Source organism: Lepisma saccharinum, chromosome 4 (assembly GCF_977018435.1).
Source record: "Lepisma saccharinum chromosome 4, izLepSacc3.1, whole genome shotgun sequence".
NCBI classification, from domain to species: Eukaryota; Metazoa; Arthropoda; class Insecta; order Zygentoma; family Lepismatidae; genus Lepisma; species Lepisma saccharinum.
In genome coordinates, this window is record NC_139232.1 from 107,431,168 (window position 1) to 107,453,773 (window position 22,606).

Sequence of the window (22,606 nt, forward strand, 5' to 3'; positions counted from 1 at the left end):
GCATCGATTGTTGTTTGGACTCAACGCCATTGCCGCATCTTTCATTCACTCATTTTACTGTCACCATACACTTCACACAATTCTCGATGAATTTGAGCAGCATTTTGTCCTTTGGTGTGAAGAAATCGAATCACAGAACGGACCTTGCACCTGGCGAGATTGTGTATGCGCGCAGACATTTTAACATGCTCCAACACACACGATAACGAACAGCTGACTAGCGAAAGTATGGTTGCTGGATAGTCAATGGATTAAGTGATGTTGCCAGTCGTTTCTTATAAAACATTGGCCCTTTTTTAAAAAAATGCACCTTGTACATACTATATGTATGAAGCGGAGATTTGAACAATGACAGAGAGACACAAAAGAGAGATGCAGGCAGAGGAGATGAAATTTTTAAGGAGTATATTGGGGAAGACTAGAAGGGATAGAATAAGGAGTGAGGAGATCCAACAGACATGGGCATGGGGGGGGGGGGGAGTGAAGCTTCAGGACAGGATAGATCAGGCACACATGATGGTTTGGACACATGAAGAGGATGGATGCAGAAAGACTACCAGTAAGAGATTATAATGCACAAGGAGTGGTAATAAGGCCAAGATGTCTGTGGAAAAGCAGATAGTGGAGAGTGTTAGGAGAAAAGGACAAGATTGGAATACCGTGGAAAGAGAGGAGTGGTGGAAGACCAGGAAAAAATGGAGAGGCTTGACTTCTATTCCGACCCAGCCAGAGGCAGGAAACTGCAAAGGATGATGATGATGGCCTTCAGCAAATTATATAAATTATATTAATGGCATGTATTTATATTTTAAGAAATATATGTTTGATGCATCTTCTAAATCAAAGGTCTTGAACCGTGGCATGTCAGCCCTTTGGTCTCCCTGATATTGTAGGATAACGTTTCCACCCGAGTTGGAGTTCGGAGGCTGAGGCAGAGTTGGAGATCGGAGGCTGAGGCCGAGTTGGAGATTGGAGGCTGAGGCTGGAGGCCAACATTGAGCTTGGAGGCTGAGGCCCTGTGAGGCTGGAGGCCTAGTTGGAGTTCAGAGTCTGAGGCCATGTGAGGCCAAGTTGGAGTTCGGAAGCTGAGGCTGTGTAAGGTTGGAGGCCAACCTGTATCTTGGAAGCTGAGGCCGAGTTGGAGGTTGGAGTCTGACCTTCAACTCGGAGGCCGAAGTCAAATGGCCATCTCTGGTGAAGGCACATAGTGGTTCGGATTCTACTTTAAGCTATAGGTACAGTCCCTATTAGCCTATCTGTGCATAGAGTGCTCTAAATAAACTCAAAACCTCTCAGTATGTTATTGGATGGGAAAATAGCCTACTCTGGGAAAATTTATCCCTTTGGTTCCTAATCTTATTTGTAATTAGATAAAAATTGGTCTATTTATTTATGCAGAATTCATGATTTTGGAATTTTATTTACAAATCTAAAATAAACAAGATAGTAGATATAACACATCTTATGTTATTTATCATGACTATAATAGTAACATGGCAATACTGAAGAATTTTTATACCTTTATAAAGAAAAACTTAGAAAGCACATTTTAATAAGCTGAGGGTTTAATTTAATTATATCTTGTTCCAGGGATCATCTCTTTTTGATCTTTATGTGGCATTCACACAACAAATTGAACTTCTGCAGAGGTTTTGGAACATGATGGATGACATTGATAAAAGATGCACAATATTGGATCCTCTCTTTCCTAAGAGAAAGGATGCTTTTCGACGTATAGCCGTAGGTAATATATTTCAACATGTTTTGAGGGGTTTTCTAAAGGACAACAATCAATAAAATTGTAAGTAGTTTCTGTCACTGAGATGTTACAACATGCAACCGCATTGTAATATGCAATGGAACTAATCGTAAGTGTAAGTGTTTGAATGTTCAATGTTCTGTAGAATGGAAAATTTTCCATATTTGACTCTTGACAATATACAATAAGTAGATTCTGCCTTTTTATTCCTTTTTATCTGTTACGGTAAAGCTCTTGCCATTTAATGTTAGATTGGGTATTGGTATCTGTAAATTTTATATTAGTGCTTAATTGACATCGATTGAAGAAATTTAATACTTTTTCAGAAACTGTGGTCTTTTGCAATGCACCATACATATTTTGTTTTTGATGGAAACCCAAAATGTGAAATAACACGTTGTAATTCTAATTTGTTATGTTTTTGAAAGGTGAGGTTCATTTTCCTGTCTTCTGTCACAAAATTATGCACTTTTAAATATGAAATTTATAGTTTATTTACAGACACAACATTTTCTAAAGTCTGAATTTTCTTGTGAGTTATGCAAATCACGGAAAATTGATAAATTCTACTGTAAATATTTGAGAAGCAAAAATGGACTCCTTTACACGGGAATAAATTTAATACTCTGATAACTACATGAATGTGCTATTAGAAGGGATTTTTTTTATTTGTGTGTGTGTGTGAGTGTGTAATAAGTATAGTTTTTAAATCTAGTTTAGGATTACATTTACAATTTTAACACCAAAGTGCCATTTTATATACAGCGTTTGATCCCGAAATGGGGCCAGTTTTTTTACTGAAATCTGGACATTTAATTCACCATTAATATGTGGCCCTACTAATTGTGCAAAATATGCAATTCTCAGTAATTTTGGATCAAATTTCGTAATACAAGTGAATATCTTGTTTAAGTTTTGATCATCTTAAATGTCATAACATTTATAAATCTTCTGAATAATTCTAAGTTGTCACAATATTGCTTCATTAGACTTGCTGTGAGGATATGTTATTTCTGTCCTAATTATAATTAAATAATATTGTATATGGGTGAAAATTTGGAGGTAGCATATTTCAATTTGACATGTAAACACTATTTGTTATGACATGTGAAGGTCAGAAATGAATATCACAAGAGTTTCAGACATATACAAAGCAGGGTTGCCAGGACTTACAAGTTGCAAATGCATAGCACTTAGTCTTGTTACTCAGCAAATTATATATATTTTTTTAAGGAAACAATGTGTCAATTCATGTGACTTTTGATGCCAGTGATATTACTAGAAGGCCTGAAATAATTTTCTTGGGTTCTGAGCGAGAAACTGGTCCTTTGAGGGACTCCTTAGCCCAAAATCTAGAGGTAAGATCTTTTCATATTCATTCAAAACATAATGATATTGTGTCATCTATAATATTGCAGACTCTAAACTAAATTGTGTAGAGCAACAGTGCATTAATATCCAAAAGTCTGCCATGTGTAATTTTTTCCAGTATAGTTGTTTTTTATTGATTGAAATGTGATATTGATCCATAGTTTACTTATTTGGAAGTCATAATTTTTTTCCTTACTAATGTTATGGAAACTTGACTGCATGCTACTGCTATGTTCTGTATGCAAGATAAAGATTCATAAACTTTGCATTTAGCCCCCTCCAAAATTTTGATAGTCAACATTTTCAACCCTGGGCAAAAACAGAGTGGTAAATGCAACCCCCCCTTGAAATTACCCCAATTGCTATTTTTGAGAGTGAAAAGTTCTAAATATCTCTCCCCCAGAAAAAGGCTATGTATTATCCACCTTTATAATTCCAGCCCCCCCAAAAAATGTTCTTCATACACCAGTGTTTATGTAGTTCAGATTTCAAGTAGAGTTTTAAGTGGAGCCATAAGTACTAAAAGGTGAACTCGCCTAAAAAAAATTCAAGTCGTTTTTCAAAGTTAGTTACGACAGTCTATTTTTAGAATAGCCAAAATTTTTCGTGGTTGTTTTCAGTCATTTTACACTAGCCTGAATGTTGAGAAAATTAAGAAATTAAATGCATTTGCTTTATTTTTAATTTTGAAAATATGCTTACAATGAATTAAAATGTACAATTTACATCATTGTCAGGTAGGATCCAAATTTCAAGTGTTTCATTACGTGATGAAGTTTCTAATAACCCTGAACAGAACAGTTCTCTCTTAGTATTCATATTTTCATTTTTGCAACATAGGCACTTGGTACACACAAAAAAATGTTATTTTTGCCTGAGCTGTGATTTCTCATAACCTATGTCAGTTGAAATAATATTAAGAACAAGGTAATGTTCCACAATACAGGTAAAGAGCTGGTTCTGAATTATTGTTTATAATTTCAGAATTGGGACCCCCAGTTGAATATAGTGGGAAACTTAGAATATGTATTGGGAGTTACTTTACCATCTCATAAAAGTTCAGCTCCAGACGAGTTACAGGGCGAATGTGGAATTTGTTTAACTTTAAGGCTAGAGGATTCGCTGCCAACGGAAGTTTGTGAAAATGAAAGGTGTGGGACACCTTATCATACTGGTTGCCTTTATGAAGTGAGTATTTTCAGATATGTTTTTACATGCAAACAGCTCGACCATCATGGTATCATACTAATAATGAGTCTTGAATTCACATGAGGTATACATAGTGTTGACAGATCACTTTTACAAAATCATGATAATTATATAAATGACTTAATTTTTTTGTTGATTCTGAGCCAAAATTGTGTGCCAAAGGGAAATTTTATATCAATTTAATATTGTTATATATTGTGAATCTAAAGTAATTCATGTATCCTGGTTTTGTAAATTAAATTTCTTTCTCTGAGGCAAAAACCAGTTGAAGTCACCTATTTACATGTACTAATGCATCTAGGTGTCCAATCCTTATCCTAGGTATAATACATCTTTAAAAACTGATTAAGAAAAATCTTGTTTCGTTTCATTAAGTGGTTGCAGACTGTTGCTTCAAACCGAGAAAGTTTTGGAAGAATACATGGTGAATGCCCAAACTGTGATACAGTAAGTTACATCACTGTTTCTTCATTTTTTCATTTTTGATGAAACCACTTTTATTATATTCATGTATGTATCTCTCATCATGTGTAGTGTGTCAGATAAGATTAGTTGTAGTGCTGACTTACTCTTTGAAATTACTCTCTACCTTGTCTCCGACATTTAAAGTCTTTGTTCCAAAAATGTTGAGACTTCTACATACATGCATTTTAAGTTTCTCTCTCCAAATTTACTTAGTGGTGTTTAACTTATAATGCAAGGTGAGAAAACTTTGGCTGATGACACCAATCAAGGTGGCACCCACACTGTAGGTCTCAGGCATTAAGATCTCTTTGCTAGAGCCTCCGATACACAAGCATTCCAGATATGAATGTTCCTGTAGATGTTGCAACTGCTGTGCTTGCCTACCAGGGCATTGCTTTGCTCTGAGGACTGAGTACCAGTCCTCTCGATCTCCATGTGACGTCAGTCTAGGTTGTCCTAACCTAGGTTCGGGATACATTTCTAATCCACAAACTGACTGATCCACATGCAGCCACCTCTGCTTACCACTGCCTTGCCTAGTCACTTTCCACCGTAAAGAGTTGTCCAGTGGCTTCTTTGTACCATAGTTGACTGTGTAGTGTGAGGTACCCATTGGTACTGACCAGGCTCCTATAGCTGCCTGGGCAGTCACCATGTGATCGGTGTGCAGGATTATGAATGGTATCTCTGTTTAAAACTGGTATTGTATCAACCTCTTGTTCCATTTGATGGCAATCATGTACCATTTTGTGCTATTGTCCATGCTAATTTTGTGTAATTTAGAAAACTCCCCTCCCACAAAAAAAATCACAGAAAAAGTATGTTTCACAAGTTGATAAATATTTCAACATATTACCATTTTCTCAGAATATAAAATGTTAATTGAAAATTATAATTTTTTAATATATTGTATTCACAGTCATTTTATGTGATAGTTTTACATGTTTGTGAATCCTGATAGGGACAAAAATTATTTTATCCTTTGCTTCGCCATGAATCTTTCCATCTTTTTATTTTCAATATTATTTAAAATCATGTAGCAAGTGAAAAAAACCCAGGACATAGACTTAATACATATAAAGAATTATAGCATGTCAATACACAGATAGTAATTGTAATTTTAGTGACACATAATCTAAAATTACTACTTTAGCTTCATATTTTATTTGTGAATTTGTTTTGTTTGTTTCAGGCCATTTCATGCCCTATTCCTGGATAGGTAGAGGCCAAGATGAATATTTATGATGCTTCCATTTGCTTGCTCAACCTGTGATCCACCACTCTTGTACTGCACTGTTAATAAATATTGTATTTTTCTAATTCTGTTAATTATTTGTATATTAAGTTACTGATAAGTTAGTGAACTTAGATTTTTTAAATGCTTATTTCCATTAAAAAATACCATGCTGTGTGCAGTAATTTGCCAGTAGTTAATCCTTATTTATTCGACAGAAAATTATAATCAGGACTACACTTGTGAAAGATTAAGTGAAAACTCTTGCCACCTTACTGCAGAACTTCACACATCATGATGTGTGTGCTTTCATTCTTTGGCAGAAATGACCGGGTGGCCAGAGTTAAAGTTACCCAACTCAGAGCCCTCTGTAGCCTGTTTGAGGCATTGTAGAACTCTGAAATTTGGTGAATCCACTATGCAGACCATGGCGAAGAGGATGGTGATGAAAAAAAAAGTTCAATTTTCTGCCACCAGAAATAATCTGAATTAGTTTACATTAGGTAATTAAAATATAATGAAAGGAATTCTATAAATCCCTCACTTTTATTCTCTACCATTTGAACACTGTTCATATGTATGTGTAGTTCAAATTCGTAGCAATACCATCACAACCACACACATTGCAGCCATGCCATTATGTACTAAGAAAACTGGTAGACTTGAAATTAAAATATCCAATTTAATATCAAATAATTTATTTCAGCTGTCAGACAAGAATAGAAATTTGCCCAAAAAGAAAATCACAACCACATAATACTTTAAAGTAAATAGGCTTGAAAGTTTATATATCAAATTCATGTTACTTCTACAATAAACTAAATTCTCGACTAATATCTAACAAAACACAAAGTAAATTTATTTCTGTGGGAAGTCAAATACACATAAAATTTATTATGAAAACACTGAAATAATTTTTAGTAGGGCTGAGCCGATTCCAGTACTGGTACGGATTTCCACCGATGCTTGAAAATTGGTTAAAATATTCATTAATATTAGTATGTAAATATTCCATTGCAAGTATATGCATCAAATTACCAGGGATTTGCTTTACAATATTAAAAAAATGCATTGGAAAATTAAAAATGGCTCTTATTTAATCACAAAATCATTTTTCTTCACACAATACTTGTACAAAATAAACAAAACTTTTGAATTTGGCATAAAATCGAGGATACTTAAACTCCACACAGCATTTTTGTGTATTCCTATAAATAGTGAAAACGTTGGTATCTGTGCATAAATTCCAAACTGATACATACTATCTATTTCACTGGTATCGACAGAGCCCTAGTTTTTCAGTTTTCAGGACTAAATACAAAATTACTTGCACATACATATTTATATATCACAGATTTTTTTATTATACAATATTGAGAGGTTGTATCATTTAGCCACTCATATTGATATTTGAACATTAGCACACATTAAAGTTCACTCATACATAAATCCACATGCCTAAAAATAAACTAAGTCATTACTCATCCACCACGTAAAGGCAAACAATTGGTTTGATATCCTTTGTAATCCTTAATATCTAGTATAATTCTTGTGGCATCAGTTTACATGGATTTAATAGGCTTAGCAATGCAAGAATTTTGAGTCTCTGGTATTAAATGTTTACAATATTGGCGCTGTAACAACCTTCCATCCTGAAGGGTTTCAAATATATATTTGACATGAATGCGACCCATTAATTGGCTGCTTCTGATTACAAGTCAATGGTAGTATATTATGCCCAAGTGAAAACTAGTTCATTTCACCAATTCATTACTTCTGTAAATAGCCTATGATTGAATTGTCATTTTTATCAAACTTCTACGGTACAGACGATGCTGAGGAAGACAACTTTTCTTATGTTTTGCCTGTTAACTTTTCTATTTACCCACTACAAGCCTTTGCAAAACAGCATTTTTCTATCTTTTATGTATGCATGCAACCTTGCAGCATAGCTACAGAGTTTCTGCTTTTTTCTATGAGAACAGCAACATCTCTACAATGAATAAATTCTCTCGCTCGGGCTTTCGAGGGTAGAAGTGAAGACGAGAGTGACGTTAGTTCTCGAAAGCTTAGAAACTTTTCCAGAATTGAACTGGTTATTAGCCTGAGAGAATTTATTCATCATTTGTTGCCAAAAAACCTTCAAGACTTACATCATCTCTAGTACTATATGGACAGACGTGATAGTATGCAATACCCACTTTGTGCATCTGATTTCACACAATTGAAAAAATAAATCTGTTTTACTCTGTGAAGTAACTCAAGTTATGAAAAATAAACTCAAAGTGTACATAAGTACAGTGGTGTCTCACACAATGAATGAGAGCACAGGCTGGAAAATGCCTACATAACCAGCCTGCTTCCACATCAAGAACTGCATGCGAATATAGTCCTGCACGAGCATACATACATACCGTAGTGTATGTATTTTTTGTAAGTGTACTGTATTTTCTGTAACTTATAAATAAATTAGTTCATTCCTAGCATTTCCAACATTGGTAGTGTTTTTTTATATTCCCTGCAATTTTTTTTATGATATTTTGCAATTTTGGACCACGGTAGAGAATGATTTAAATCATATCTATAGTAACCTATGGGAAAGAGCCAAACACATATCTAGAAAAACATTTGGGGAGTGGGGGTCAAAATCAAGTCTCAGAAATAGTAGTAGTAGTAGTAATATGAATATAAATTTTTAAATATATATATATATATATATATATGAGGTTTTCCATAATATGTAAATTAATTAATGTTGCATTATTATAACATAAATATGTAAAAAAAACGGTATAAGAATAGAGATAGAACATATTCATTATGTAGCCTACTTGTAGTTAACATTGCCAAAATTTGTGTAAAAAAAACAACTATCCTGCCAGCGAAATTAATGTAAAAAAATAATGAATCTTAGGTCAAGTCGAACCCATATGATCTCAATCTAATCCACCTTCAAGTAAGTTCAGCAGAAATACATAACCTTCGATTACCCAACAAAGGCTAAAGAAGTATATATATTTTCATTTTTTAATATTAGTACTTGACAAGTCTAAAACAAAAAAAAATCATCTTTGGAAATACCATCTTGCATAATGAACACTGTCCTGTAATGGATTGGATTTGTTGTGTGAGGCACCATTGTAGATGGTTAAAAGAATTATGTTAGGAATTAGGTAAACAAAAGTAATAGTTGACCAGCAGTTATGGAGAAGAAAATATCACAAAGAACAAGAAGTGCCGAATGAACCCAGATACAGGAAAAAAATGGCATACAATGCAACAAGATAGTCAGAATAGAACAAAGATGGCAACCCACACGGTACTAGGTGCAAAGGAAGATCTACAAATAGCTGGAGCAGCATGGTGAATTGACGGATTGATTGATTTGTTGTTTTCAGTCCACTTTATGCACAGAAAGACTAATCGGGACAATCTACAGTTTAAAGCAGAATCCAAACCACTGTGCCTCCACTGGGTATTGAACCTGGGTGATTGATTACAAGGTGATAAGGTTACCACTATGTCATCAGGGAGGCCCAGGAGCATGGTGGAAAGAGAGGCAGACATGCAGATGAAAACCTGTATGAAAATAAAACAATCAGCATCCATTCTTCACAGAGACATTATGCTGCAAAAAATGGTAAAAAGTACAGGTATAGGTACAAAAACAACAAACTTTGAGGGATAAGGGCAAGAGCAGCAATTTTATCCTGATTATGCATCTGCAGGAATGGTAGTTTTCACAACATTTAGATTGTTACGCAACAAATAAAACAGATGCCAGTGGCAATCATGAATCTCTGCTGCATTCTTGCATACATGCAAAAGATAAAATGTCATATTTCAGTAGTTTGTAGGGTTGAAACTATACCTCGAGGAAAACATTACAAAAAAATGTTGATGTTATGGTTTGTATTGAACAACATGTATTATGCTACTTCATCAAAAACTTTGCCAATGGTCACCATGTGTGAGGCTCGCATGTACTAATTCTGCTACTTATTCTTTTACATAGTGTGTTCCAATGTGTGGTTCCAGCAAGTCTACAAAGTCAGTTATTTTCTGCGAATTACTCATCTTGGCAAAATTTTCACTACTGTACAACCATTATACTGTACATTTCACAATCCAGTTTATGAATTTCTTACATTGTCGTGTGCGATTCAGAATTATCATGCAACAATATGAAGCAATTCACAATAAAATATGTTTTGCCATTGTGGATGGCAAGTTTTATTTGTCTTGGTGTGCAATGTAGTGTGAATAGCCTTTAAACATTCAGGATTTTCTAAGATAATATGCATTTCTTGGTAAGTGATGTTAAGTAATATTTCACAAATAAACAACTACTTACCAGAAAGCATGTATTAAATGACTATTACGTTAAAAAGTTACTGACATACTTCCAGCTCATCACGCATAACAACATTTGGAAAGAATGGAAGCACTCGCAATTTAAGATGCACCTTTATAACAATGATTCCAGAAATATAAGAATGCTGTTAACAGAATTATGGAAATATTTCCACGTAAGAACAATGGAATGTATTTCAGAGGAAATACGGCAAACTCAGGCAAAAACTAGATAGAATGGATAACATTTTTCATGAGTGAAAAATTTTGAAACATGCACAGCTCATAACATAGTGAAATTAATGAACACAAGTGTTCGGAGGAGTTACCTTATGCACAGATAGGCTAATCTGGACTGTGCCTAAGGGTTTACAAGTGGGATTCGAACCACTATGTGGTGAAACTCAAGTACTTTTTTGAACCAAATACCTGTAACCAACTGATGCCACCATATACATTATGCTCCAATGTAAAGCTTAGGGCAACCAAATTACAAAAATTCTCCAAGGACAACTATGCTGTGCCACCACTGCATTGGCAGTCAACAACCCCTTAGAAATAACATATTAAAATAAAATGTAGATGTTCTAATTTTAGTATGCAACAAAGCCTAGCTTCGTTGCCTTAGGAGATTCCATGAAAATCCTTCCACCTTAGCATCCAGACAAGACACATGTTACAAATTTTCAAGTTAACAATTTAAGTCTGTTAAAGTAACAGTAAAAATAACAGTTGATAATGCTACTTATATTGGAAAAAAGAACTGCTACTTACTTTTAAAAATAGCAAGTTTCATTAGAATTCCTAAACTCAAGTTACTCTGTTACAGTTGCAACTAGTTACTTCCAAACACTGATTAACATAATAATTGCATTTGCATTTTCTTTGCTAATTTTCATATAAATACAACACAATTCTTTCATTACCACCCTTGTAAATATATATATATCTCAAATTTTACATTGCCACTGTAGACTCTCCTGAAAACATTACCGAATGAAATGCTTGTACATGGGTAAGGAAATTAAACTAAACCTATTAATTTTAGAAAAAAAAAGCAGATAAATCCAGCAAAAAAAATATTTTTTTCCCCTTTTCGTTCAACTGCATTAAATGGTGTAAGAGAATTGATGCAGAGACGTGAGATTCGATGACATGCAACTTTCAGTCTGTTACTGGTATTATTAAGGGGAAAAAGTACACTTTGTGATGACAATATAAAGATGCTTATAAAAAACAGCACTCTTTCACACTGACTTATTCTACATGCTATACCATGTAACTTGAAGCAGTTATTTTTCAGTTGTGAAGTAATTAGTACTAAATAACTTCTTGCAATAATAGGTGGTAACAACAACTGCTACAATTTTCTTTCACGCATCATCTATGTATACTGCAACAAAAAGTAACTGATGCTGTCTACTCCCTCTCAAAACTATATATAAGTATATCCCAATACATTTCACAGGTTGTTGCATATCATTAGTACATTTTACATTGCATCAACATTAACTAATTATTTCTTGTGGGATGATTGATATGCATAGCAACTTACATATACCCTTTAAACTTATTCTGGTACCTTTCAACGGTGCTCACTTAGGGAAAGTATCATGAAAAATCATGAATCGGCATTAAATGTATCACAAATATACTGCAGATTATTCTTCTGCGCTCAGACTATGTTTCCATGTATATAAACAATAACTATTACTATACTAATAAAAAAAGAAGCACTAGATTTACTCTCCACAGCCATAAAAAACACAACTTCAAAACTTAAAGCAGTGTTCCGATGGTACCCCTACTTGCATAACAAAGTTAATCATATCTTTATCAAAAGACTTTGTTCCACAAATAAGCACCAAGGTATCATTCACAAAATTATCTTTCAATTCACCTTGTATATGGTCTTTCGTTATGCGTGTTTGTATAATTTTCTCATTATACTTTGACTGCTTTGCACCATCATCTTGAGACAAAAAATATTTCACCCTGAAGTTCCAAAAGCTTGAAAATTCCTGTAACTTGTCTTTTAATAAAATATCACTGTAGGTTCTGCATGCGTACATAAGGCAAATAAACGTTTCATCTTTGTCATTATTCACAATGAACTGAATCAGAGAAACCATTGGTGCTATGCCAGTACCTGCTGCTAGCATAAGAATTAACCTGAAAGAATTTGGTGCATAGTGGAATGAACCAAATGGTCCTTTCCACTCGACACTGTCACCAATTTTGAAGTTTCTAATATAGTTGGACATCTTTCCATCTTTATATAACTTGATCATAATGTCAAAATATCCTACATCACTAGTATCAGATATGGGCGTGTACTGTCTTGTGATTACCTCATCTTGAACTTTAGCTTTCATGGTCAAATGCTGCCCTGTTGGGCAACCAATACACATGTCATCTGGAACCTCGAACCTATATATATACGTGTCAGCTGTAATGCTTTTAATGTCACTTATGACGAACGGTCTGAATGCTTTCTGGGACAGAACACGCAAGTTGTCAGACCCTGTACAAGAAGCAATTTTTATACCACTTTTAATGTCTTTACACAACTTTTCCCACTCCTTCAGTTCTTTCTCGTAAATATCAAACACACAGATACTGCAGCCCGTACCACAACAGTCTGACGGAAGTGGCTCTTCCGGTTTTGGTGGGAAGTTCAATATTTCTTCATCGTTCTCCATAGTAATTTCCTCTGAGCTACAATTCCATACTAATATTACTGTCGCTTGTCACATTAGCTTTTAAAGGAGCATCCATGCTGTGTGTACCATGATCAAACTGCATCTGATTTGAATCCATGCTAACTTTACTTGGTGGGGCATCTGAACTTTTAACATCGTCCCAATCAATCTTAAACCTTGTGACACGTGGATTAGTGGCCAGTATGTTTCTTTGTAGTTTGTCGAACTGGGGAATGGCAGGCTGATTCTCACGAAGTTCTGGGTCTACATAATCATTGTTTACATAGTAACCTACACGAATGAATTCTTGGCTACGATAGGAGCACGTCAGGAGAACAACCGTGACACCTACAGCATCTGCAACAGGTATTTTAGAGGGATCTGGAGGGTCTGCTTGGAATACAAACATGTGCCTTCCTTCTGGAACAGGACCAACGTACACTGTGTCTAAGATCTGGTCATACTCTTCACTTTCAGCAGAGCCAACATAAATTATCTTCCATTCTAAATCTTCCTGCAGGTCTTCTATGCATTCAAATGTAATTTCAAACTGAAATGGGTTGAAAAACGGTGATGGATTATCTAATACAACAACATTGCACACATGCACTTTAGCCATAGTTCGCTTCCACTTCTGTGTGAAATATTAACTCATTAGTCAGACAAACTTTCATCCATTAAGATAGGGCCACTGCCCATGCCGTCTCACTTACGCTGCTTCATTCTAGACACACAAATTTTAATATATTTCTCTCTAACCCAGCATTGGATAGTGGAGCTGATTAGTTAACCAAAAAGACCTGAAAAGAAAAAAAATGAACTTATTATTTATTAAGAATACATTGTACACACACAATTTATAAATTACATACTTTCACTCAAATTCCAATTTAATATAGTTTGCATAGGTGTGCACACTTCGAAGGGTAGTGTAAAGTGAGTTTATCGCCATTCATAAATAATATTCTACTCTTTAAAAAATTAAGCATTTGCAAGCAACGAGGGGCGAGATGAAGGTGTTTAAAACTCTTGTACCAACTAAATGAAGACTAACATTGATAATTTTTGCAAGACTGCATAAGTTCATTCCAATGTTGGATTAACAACTGTTTCACATGGTATCTTGACCCACCATAGATATGCTCCTGTTTCGTGTGCATCAATATAGTTTGTGAAACAGTGAAATGGAATGTAATTTCCCTTTTCCCAACTGAACTTTCAAAATATTTGCTCTCCTGCATGCAGACCTATGATAGTTTGTGTTATAAAGGGTCCGGCAGAGGAGTTAAGACGGTTTTGAAATGTGAATAACACACTTAATTTTCAAAGGTACAGAAATGTATTACTACAGAAATACAGGTTATTGTATGCCATTTTTATTTACCACAAAAGTTTGTGTAAAAAAAAAATGATGCACCTTCAATTTACTTCTATACACATTCGAAGCCCTTTTTCCTTTCCTTTTAAATGACCTACGTAAGATCTTGAGTCAGCGCTTTGTCCGTTTGAACAATTGAAATAAATCCAAATCAACAATCGGCGATCCGGTGAGAAGTTGGTGGCCTGCTTAACCGTTTGTCAGCCCAGTAAGCATGGAGCCCTGGAATGTGCAACATTGAGCGTGTGTTGTGGAGGAATTATTCAAGACTGGAGAATCTGTATTCAAAATGCAGCATCTTTCTCGACGTCATTTGCATGTGGCACGCCATGAGCATGTACCAAGCCGCAACACTATCCTCAGGTGGTGCAGAACTTCAGATTGACAGCATCAGCTATGAATAGGTCACCACCTGGCCGTGTTCAAACCGTAAGGACACCATAAAACATAGGACGAGTAAGGGAAGCTATCGTTGGGGATTTCAGCTCACTCTGTACAACGAATGTTACATTTGGATCTAAAATTTCACCCTTACAAGCAGGGTTGGCATTTTGCCCCAGTTTTTTTTCGGGGAAAAAAAACCAGGTGTTTTTCTTTTCAGTTTTTTTTTCAGATAAAACCTGGGCAAAACTGGGTTTTATTGGTTTTTTCAGGTTATTTTTATAAATATATATATTTTAAAAATGAAATACATTTTTCTCTGATAATAATATATTGGAACATTCAATTTGTATTGTTTTAGCTCACTGAGTCAAAAACTATTTAATATTTTCTGTTAACATAGTTAAGAATTGACAATGAAGGTCTCACACCTTGAAATGATTAAACTGAAAACATACATAACTCGTGCCGCAGCAGACCATTGAGGGACCAGGCCTATCTACTGACAGCCGGCCGCACTCCCACCTGATCCTACTCTGAGGTGCGAGATAATCCAACTAGTTACGGGGTGACGTGTGGTCGGCACGACGAATGCCCAGTTCTCGTTGTAGGTTTTCATGATGGGGTTACGCTACTCATTCGTAGCTCCCCAATTTAATCATGATGTGAGTGTTCACCAGTCTCTTACACAGGCCCATATCTCAGGAGACTCAACCTGCACACGTTCCAAAGCCAGAGCCAAAAGCATGACCGCACAGCCACAGTGCGTGACAAATGATTAAATTATCTAAAATACCATGTTCTGAAATATTTGACCAAAGTTTGATTCTAGGGTTGCGCATTGCAATACTATACTAATAGCCTACTTGATAGCTGTGGTGGTTTAGTTGACCTCCGTGATGCAGTGGCTAGCTCAGCACGCTGCAATGCCAGGCGCCCCTGATTCAAATCCTGGTTCGGAAGTGGATGTTCGCGTTTGTCCCAATGAGAATACAGAGAAAATGGAGAAAATTGAGAAAATATAGAGAAAAAGGGGGATACTACTGCTTAGGGGTATTACTTTTATTACAAATGTAAAAAAAAGTACACAGGCTGGCTGGCTGACTACCATGCAGATGACCCGGGTTTGAATCTTGGGGTGGGTGATCCAAGGTCGGAATTTTTCCGGTCTTCTCCCTGCATAAAGCAGCTCTAAAACTCACCCAGTCTCAAATCAATGGGCCCTGGGGGGTAAAGGCAGCCAGAGTTTGGTTGTGATCACATCTCCAAAATGGCCGAGATGAAGAATATGTCGGGCCCTACCCCACCTTCATGGTGCTATATGCACAGGGAACTTTACCTTTACGTACTATACAACATATGGTAGCTGCACACATACTTTTAAATCTGCTTCAATGCAGTTTGTTCACAATTTTGTTTTCTCATTATTTTTGTGGATGTTTCAAGTTTAAATATCTCCTCCATGTATTAACCATGCCAATATTATAAGGCTGACATATCTGTCTTGACTGATTTCATCCAAATGGAATACCATATCCATCCTCCAAAATATCTCATTGCTATGAAACTAACAGTTCCCATGGGCAAAACATTAGTGGCCCCCATTTTGGACCCCAACAATACATATCCACTAGGCCTATATTGTTAAGAAAATCATTTGTCACACCATAGCTTAAGAAATATCCTAAAACATTTCTTTTCTTAATGTCCAAAAATGTAGTTTAAGAAGATATTTGAAAGTGGCATCAGAATTTGTAGCTACCTCAGGTAAAAAAAGGTAAAGTGTTCCCCTGTGCATAGCACCACGCCATGAAGGCGTATAGGGGGTGTGGGGGTAACGCCCCACACTTTCTTGATCCGGTCGTGAGTGGGGGTGATGTGATCAGCATCACGCCCCTGACCGCCTTTACCCCCCAGGGTTTCCCCCAGGTACCCATGTTATTCGACGCTGGGTAGGCGCCGGGGCCGCTTCCACCGTTAGAAAAGTTCCCGGATTTGAACCGGCCGGGGATCGAACCCGGGACCTTGAGCATGGTAGTCAGACGCGTTACCGACTGAGCCACCGCGGCCACATTTTGTAGCTACCTCAGAATATGAAAAATCAATTTTTCATCCACCACCTTGAAATGCTTTCAACAAATGCAAATGTAAAATAAAATCATTCCCTGGGTGCACCTATTTGCAACATGAATTACAGCTTAAAAACTCTAAATTTGCTACAGATATCGTGGTCTCAAAATTGGTGACGTTCCCCCATCCTTCCTAAAACACACACTATATTACAGAGTTTTTACTAAAAACGTCAAGCTCAAGTAATGTCCTAACTTAGCTGAGACTTGGTTTTCTTAATGTATGAAAATTTAACCTCAAATATTATCATAACTTAAAGCTCTCTGTAGGCATGTTAAATTGTCCACCATCTTTAAACATGGTGACAATTTTTTCTCAAATACAATATGACAACAATCCTTTAAATTATATTCTAACTCTAAAAATTGCAACTCAAAGGCTTTATATTTATGGCAAAATGTATGTTTGCAATTTTACCACCACTCCTCTCCTAAACTAAAAGTTTTACTGCAATATTGAGAACCGAAGGATTATTACAATGACTGAGTTTAGTTCTTTGTACTCTGAAAATGCATTGTAGACAGACAGTTTTGGGGAAAAAGAGAGCATGGTATAGAGCGTGAATGCTACATGAGGAAAATCAGTTTTTCATGAGGAAAATCAATTTTTCAATCACCATCTTGAAACACATTGTTCAATTTCACTCACATGCAATACCATTGCAGTCTGTCAAGTTTTCTAGTTGCAGAAACATGTTATCATGGTCACTAAATAGATGACTTGTCTTTCTTTGCCCATGCTCCTCCTAAATCGTGTATTATGTTTCAATAATTTTATTGTGAATTTACAGTGCAAGGATTGTCATAATGCACCTGAAAGTTTTATGCACAAAGCTCGAGAATCGTAGTCTCTAAAAAGGTTTGAAAATGTCAAAAAATGGTAAAAATGTGAAAGTATATGTATGCATTGTATTTACTCGAGTACCCCCTCCCCTATTTTTAAGAAAAAAATTGTGGTAGATTATGAGAGTGCTCGACTTCTTGGGTATAGAGGTCCTAACAAATAACATTTATCCTACATGATCAAGCAACCCATTATGTTCAATCAATGTACTGAACTGGAGGGAGGTAGGGGTCACTGTCTCAATGCAAAGCATTGGAAAGAAAACAGAACACTTGCACACACACTAAATTTTGAGCCATGAAATGAATCATTTGAAAAGTGATTGGCTTGATTTAATTATACCACAGTTAACTTTATACTACTTTCATAACATTTCAATAAAATGTACTCAATTCTCCTTTTTAATGTTTTACACATGGAAATATGTATTGTAAAAGTTGATTGTTACAGGTGAAACTATGTGGCTTGCCCATATACGGGAAGTGACTGATATCTAAAGTGCTAGCACATTTCAAAATTATAAGCTTTGCTCGTTCAATGTTTTATCTAAATATTTCAGACCCTTTTGATTTTTTTGTTTCTTGGACATATGTTCGTATTATTTCTTGTTAAAAGTCTATTTCTAGCATGATTTGAGAAAAATATCCTGAAAAAACCCACTGTGACTTGTACCACATTAATTATTTTGAGTATTATAAGCTTGGCTAAGTCTTTACTTTACAAGTTTTCTCAAACTGTTGACAATTCTAGAATCTCTCAATTATTTAAAACAAGAACACAGGCCTGCGATGAAAAAAATACAAGGGAAGTGATAGGTGAACTTTATGTATTTTGTCATGCTGAGTTAAAAAAAAATAAAGAAAACTGTCTATCACGTCACGTTTTCATGAAAAATTTAATTGTACATGGATTTGTATGAACATTTACCATAAATATGTTGTTTCGGCGTGGAATAGCTTTCCTCCCTGCTTGACCATTACAAACTATGTAAGAAAACTTTATCTTGCATATTTTGGCATGAAACTCTGAGACCAGGACAAATCGTGGGCTCCTCATAAAGTGTGTGTGCAGTGTCTCAATGATCTACGCTTATGGTTCAACGGAAAGAAGACTGCTTTACGCTTTGGAATTCCTATGACATGGAGGGAGCCGAGAAACCACTGTGATGATTGTTACTTTTGTGCCTGCCATGTCCGTGGGTATAACCGAAAAAATCACAAGCTAATCTCTTATCCTGAGAACATTATATCCGCCATACGCCCCGTTCCTCATGTACCTGATGTGCCAGTGCCTTTGCCTCCAACTGAATTACCAGTCATTTCTTCAGAGTCTCCAGACTCGGAACATCCAGACGGTCAAGGCTCCGATACCGAATATAAGCCCTCTGGAGACGATTCACCTCAGCCCTTCTCTCAGGTTGAACTTAATGATCTGACTAGAGATCTGGGCCTTTCGAAAGAGGCAGCTGAATTGTTGGGCTTCGGATTGAAAGAAAAACATTTATTGGCCAAAGGAACCACGTTTTATTGGCACAGGAATCGAGAAAAGGACTGTGTTCAGTGCTTTGAGAAAGCGGAGAACCTGGTCTATTGTCTGATGTTCCCGGATTGATGAGCAAATTTAATATCACCTACAATAAAGATGAATGGAGGCTGTTTATAGATTCATCGACAAGGAGCCTGAAAGCTGTCCTTCTTCATCACGGAAGCCAGTATGCATCTGTACCAGTTGCACACTCGGTACATTTACAAGAACGCTATGAAAACCTGGCTCTCGTCCTCAACAAAATAAAATATGCCGACCACGGTTGGACCATTTGCGGTGATTTGAAAGTTATCTCCATGCTTCTTGGTCAACAAGACGAATATACAAAGTTCCCATGTTTCATTTGTGAGTGGGACAGCCGTGCAAAGACTCAACATTGGGTCAAGAAAGAATGGCTAAAAGAAAAAATCTTGAACCAGGCACCAAGAATGTGATTCGGAACAGCTTAGTTGACCCAAAAAAGTATTGTTACCCCCGTTGCATATCAAATTAGGTGTAATGAAGCAATTTGTCAAGGCTATTCCAAAAGATGGCGCTTGTTTCAAATACCTGTGCAAAAAGTTTCCAGGTTTATCTGCAACCAAGTTGACAGAGGGAATCTTTGTTGGTCCAGATATCCGCAAGCTCATGAAGGATAAAGACTTTGAGACTAGCATGACAACAACGGAGAAAGAAGCTTGGGTTGCCTTCAAAGATGTGGTCAGTAAATTTCTGGGAAATTACAAGGATCCTGACTATAAAGCAATTGTTATGAATATGCTGGACAAATTTCAAGCGTTGGGTTGCTCCATGAGTGTCAAACTACATTTCCTTCACTCACATGTGGACTATTTCCCCGAAAATTTAGGAGCAGTCAGCGAAGAACAGGGTGAAAGGTTCCACCAAGATATTAAAGATATGGAGTGCAAATATCAAGGACAATGGAACAAGAACATGCTCGCCGACTACTATTGGATGTTAACACGAGAGAGGCCTGAGATTGCACATAAAAGAAGAACGTCAAAAAGAAGTTTCAAAGGCAAAAGGGTACGTACGTAAATATAAACTTTGTTTGTGTTTGGTTTTGTTGTTTGTTCAGTTTACAATTTGTGTCAAACGTTCATGTACACATACATTGCTCCTCGTGGTCAATCGTCTATTTTATGTACGTTACCTTAATAAACACAAATGAACATAATACGTTGGTGCTTTTTTTCTAGAAACTTCACCATAATGGGATGTTAAAAGTGTAAACTCAAGAGAACTTTGTGTTTTTCTCTCAGCCAGAGGTGGCTCGTGCGATCTGGCAACAGTGGTTTTCTTCCATTTAAACCTATACAAAATAAAATCAATTGCTAATAAATCAATTTGCATCACCAAGCATCAATTTTACATAGATTTAAATGGATCAAAACCACTGTTGCCAGAAAGTGCATACAAATTTGTTCGCGAAAATTCCTTTTTACATAGGATTTTAGCAAAAATATCGATATCGATTGTACAAAAAATCCTGACGTGATGGAAAAAAATGGAGGTCATTTTCGAAATCAGCACACCCAATAACATAATACTCAGCGTACACGTCTCTTGTATTTTTCAACAACTTCAATTTCGCAGGCCTGTGTAATTTACAACATTTTCTGAAAAAACCCACGTGAGGAAAACTGGGCTAGGCCCACCTGGGCCAACCCTGCTTACAAGATTATGCTTGTGCAGAAGCTGCATGATGATGATTTTGTCAATCGTAAAAGATTTGCTGAATGGATGCTCCAAATGTCCGAGGAAACAATTATCCTTATGAGTGATCTGTAAACAAGCAAAACTTTAGATATTGGTCAAATGAAAACCCGCAGGAGCTACATGAACGGCTACTTCACAGTTTACGAATGACGGTATGGTGTGGTGTAGCTGCATTTGGTGTCATCAGCCCGCATTTCTTCGAAGATGAAGATGGGGATTGCGTGACGGTGAACTCCGAACTCTATATCGCATAGATGAATACTTTTGTTTTACCAGAACTTCGTCGGCTTTGGCGTAGGATAAATCAGCAAAACATACGGTTCCAACAAGATGGAGCAACGGCTCACACATCTAGATCCTCTATGGCTTTTGTTCGTCAACTTCTTCCAGGACATGTCATTTCCCGGTTTGGTGACATACCCTGGCCTCCTCGGTCACCTGACCTTACAATCTGTGATTTTTTTTTTTCTGTGGGGATTACTCAAACCCAAATTGTATGTGAATAAAACTCGCACATTAGAAGACCTGAAGCTTGCAATTAGAGATGAAATTGCAAACATTGGTGGTGAAATATTGCAACATGCCGTCCACAACTTCTGGGAGAGGCTTCGAATGTGTGAACACGTAAACGGAAGTCACTTGAAGGACGTCATTTTTAAGTCATAAAGAATTGCCATGACAATTGGCATACAATAACTTAAAATGGCATACAAAACCCTGGATTTCTGTAGTAATACATTTCTGTACCTTTGAAAATTAGGTGTGTTATTCACATTTCAAAACCGTCTAACTCCTCTGCCGGACCCTGTACATATGTTGTATGTATTTATTCACAGCTTTCGTCCTTTATAGCAGACACACTACCAGGAAAATTATCCATGAATTATATAATTTTACATTAAGTTCTTAGATGAGGTATTTATGATTGGCATTAATAGATAAGAGTTTTCAAGCATTTCTTTCATCTTCTAACTTGCTGTGCTGGCAAAAAGGGGTGTATCTTCACTAATGCTAAGGTTATAATTTCCTTCCTGAAACATTTTATTAAATGTAATGATTAGGTTTTTGTCAGTAACACAAGAAATAAGAAATATTGTTACACCTTCTAAAATAGAATACTATATCTCCCCATTGTAGGTTTCTGACACAAATTTCTAAGGAATCATGACAAGTGGTAACGCAGCGAACGGCATGAAAACGCAGAAAAAAAAATATGAAAGGGTAATTGTTCAATGTTAGCTAATAGATAAAATGTATGCATACACTACCCCGGATACGTTTCAAGTAATTTCTCAACTTTCTTCCACTTCACCTTCACCTTTCTTCGCCTCTATTCTTTTTTCGTTAGTCAACTTGGTTAAGTTTCTTTTTTGTTTCCTTCGTACTGTGATGAAAGATTGCGAGGTCATAGACGATTCTGAAAATATAATACGTGCTTCAGAATGATTATACTGTGCTAAAGAAACAATGTTTTGTTGCATTTTATAATAAAACATGACGATGATGTTTTTGTTGTT

General features: G+C 36.2%; 3 protein-coding genes across 11 annotated transcripts in view; 1 reads left to right on the top strand and 2 right to left on the bottom strand.

The window, feature by feature from the left end:
• Window positions 1-6,124, top strand: part of LOC145986730 (E3 ubiquitin-protein ligase FANCL-like) — a 28,921-nt gene extending 22,797 nt beyond the window's left edge. For 6 of the 7 annotated variants that reach the window (XM_083121080.1, XM_083121077.1, XM_083121081.1 and 3 more), the window contains exons 6-10: window positions 1,591-1,744; window positions 2,993-3,117; window positions 4,115-4,318; window positions 4,715-4,786; window positions 5,997-6,124. In XM_083121080.1, coding sequence (XP_082977206.1) covers window positions 1,591-1,744; window positions 2,993-3,117; window positions 4,115-4,318; window positions 4,715-4,786; window positions 5,997-6,023 — 582 coding nt within the window. In that variant the 3' untranslated portion in view covers window positions 6,024-6,124. The remainder of the gene's footprint in view (window positions 1-1,590; window positions 1,745-2,992; window positions 3,118-4,114; window positions 4,319-4,714; window positions 4,787-5,996) is intronic. The other variant, XM_083121083.1, reaches the window with a different exon arrangement.
• A 2,674-nt stretch (window positions 6,125-8,798) lies between these two features.
• Window positions 8,799-13,093, bottom strand: LOC145986719 (NADH-cytochrome b5 reductase-like). The gene has a single exon (XM_083121048.1). The coding sequence runs from the start codon at window positions 13,091-13,093 to the stop codon at window positions 12,164-12,166; it is 930 nt and encodes a 309-aa protein (XP_082977174.1). The 3' UTR covers window positions 8,799-12,163.
• A 16-nt stretch (window positions 13,094-13,109) lies between these two features.
• On the bottom strand, window positions 13,110-22,451 carry LOC145986720 (histone chaperone asf1-like). Of its 3 annotated transcripts, none has more exons than XM_083121049.1 (2): window positions 22,358-22,451; window positions 13,110-13,893 (listed from the first exon to the last, which is right to left on the bottom strand). In XM_083121049.1, the coding sequence occupies exon 2, from the start codon at window positions 13,710-13,712 to the stop codon at window positions 13,110-13,112; it is 603 nt and encodes a 200-aa protein (XP_082977175.1). In that variant the 5' UTR covers window positions 13,713-13,893; window positions 22,358-22,451. The 3 variants fall into 3 exon arrangements, with proteins under 3 accessions (XP_082977175.1, XP_082977176.1, XP_082977177.1); XM_083121050.1 differs by having other exon boundaries at window positions 22,353-22,445; XM_083121051.1 differs by lacking the exon at window positions 22,358-22,451 and adding an exon at window positions 22,192-22,338.
• Window positions 22,452-22,606: the final 155 nt, after the last annotated feature.

Coding starts and splice junctions, on each gene's coding strand:
- LOC145986719 (XM_083121048.1), bottom strand. CDS start 13,093: ATGGAGAACGATGAAGAAATATTGAACTTCCCACCAAAACCGGAAGAG.
- LOC145986720 (XM_083121049.1), bottom strand. CDS start 13,712: ATGGCTAAAGTGCATGTGTGCAATGTTGTTGTATTAGATAATCCATCA.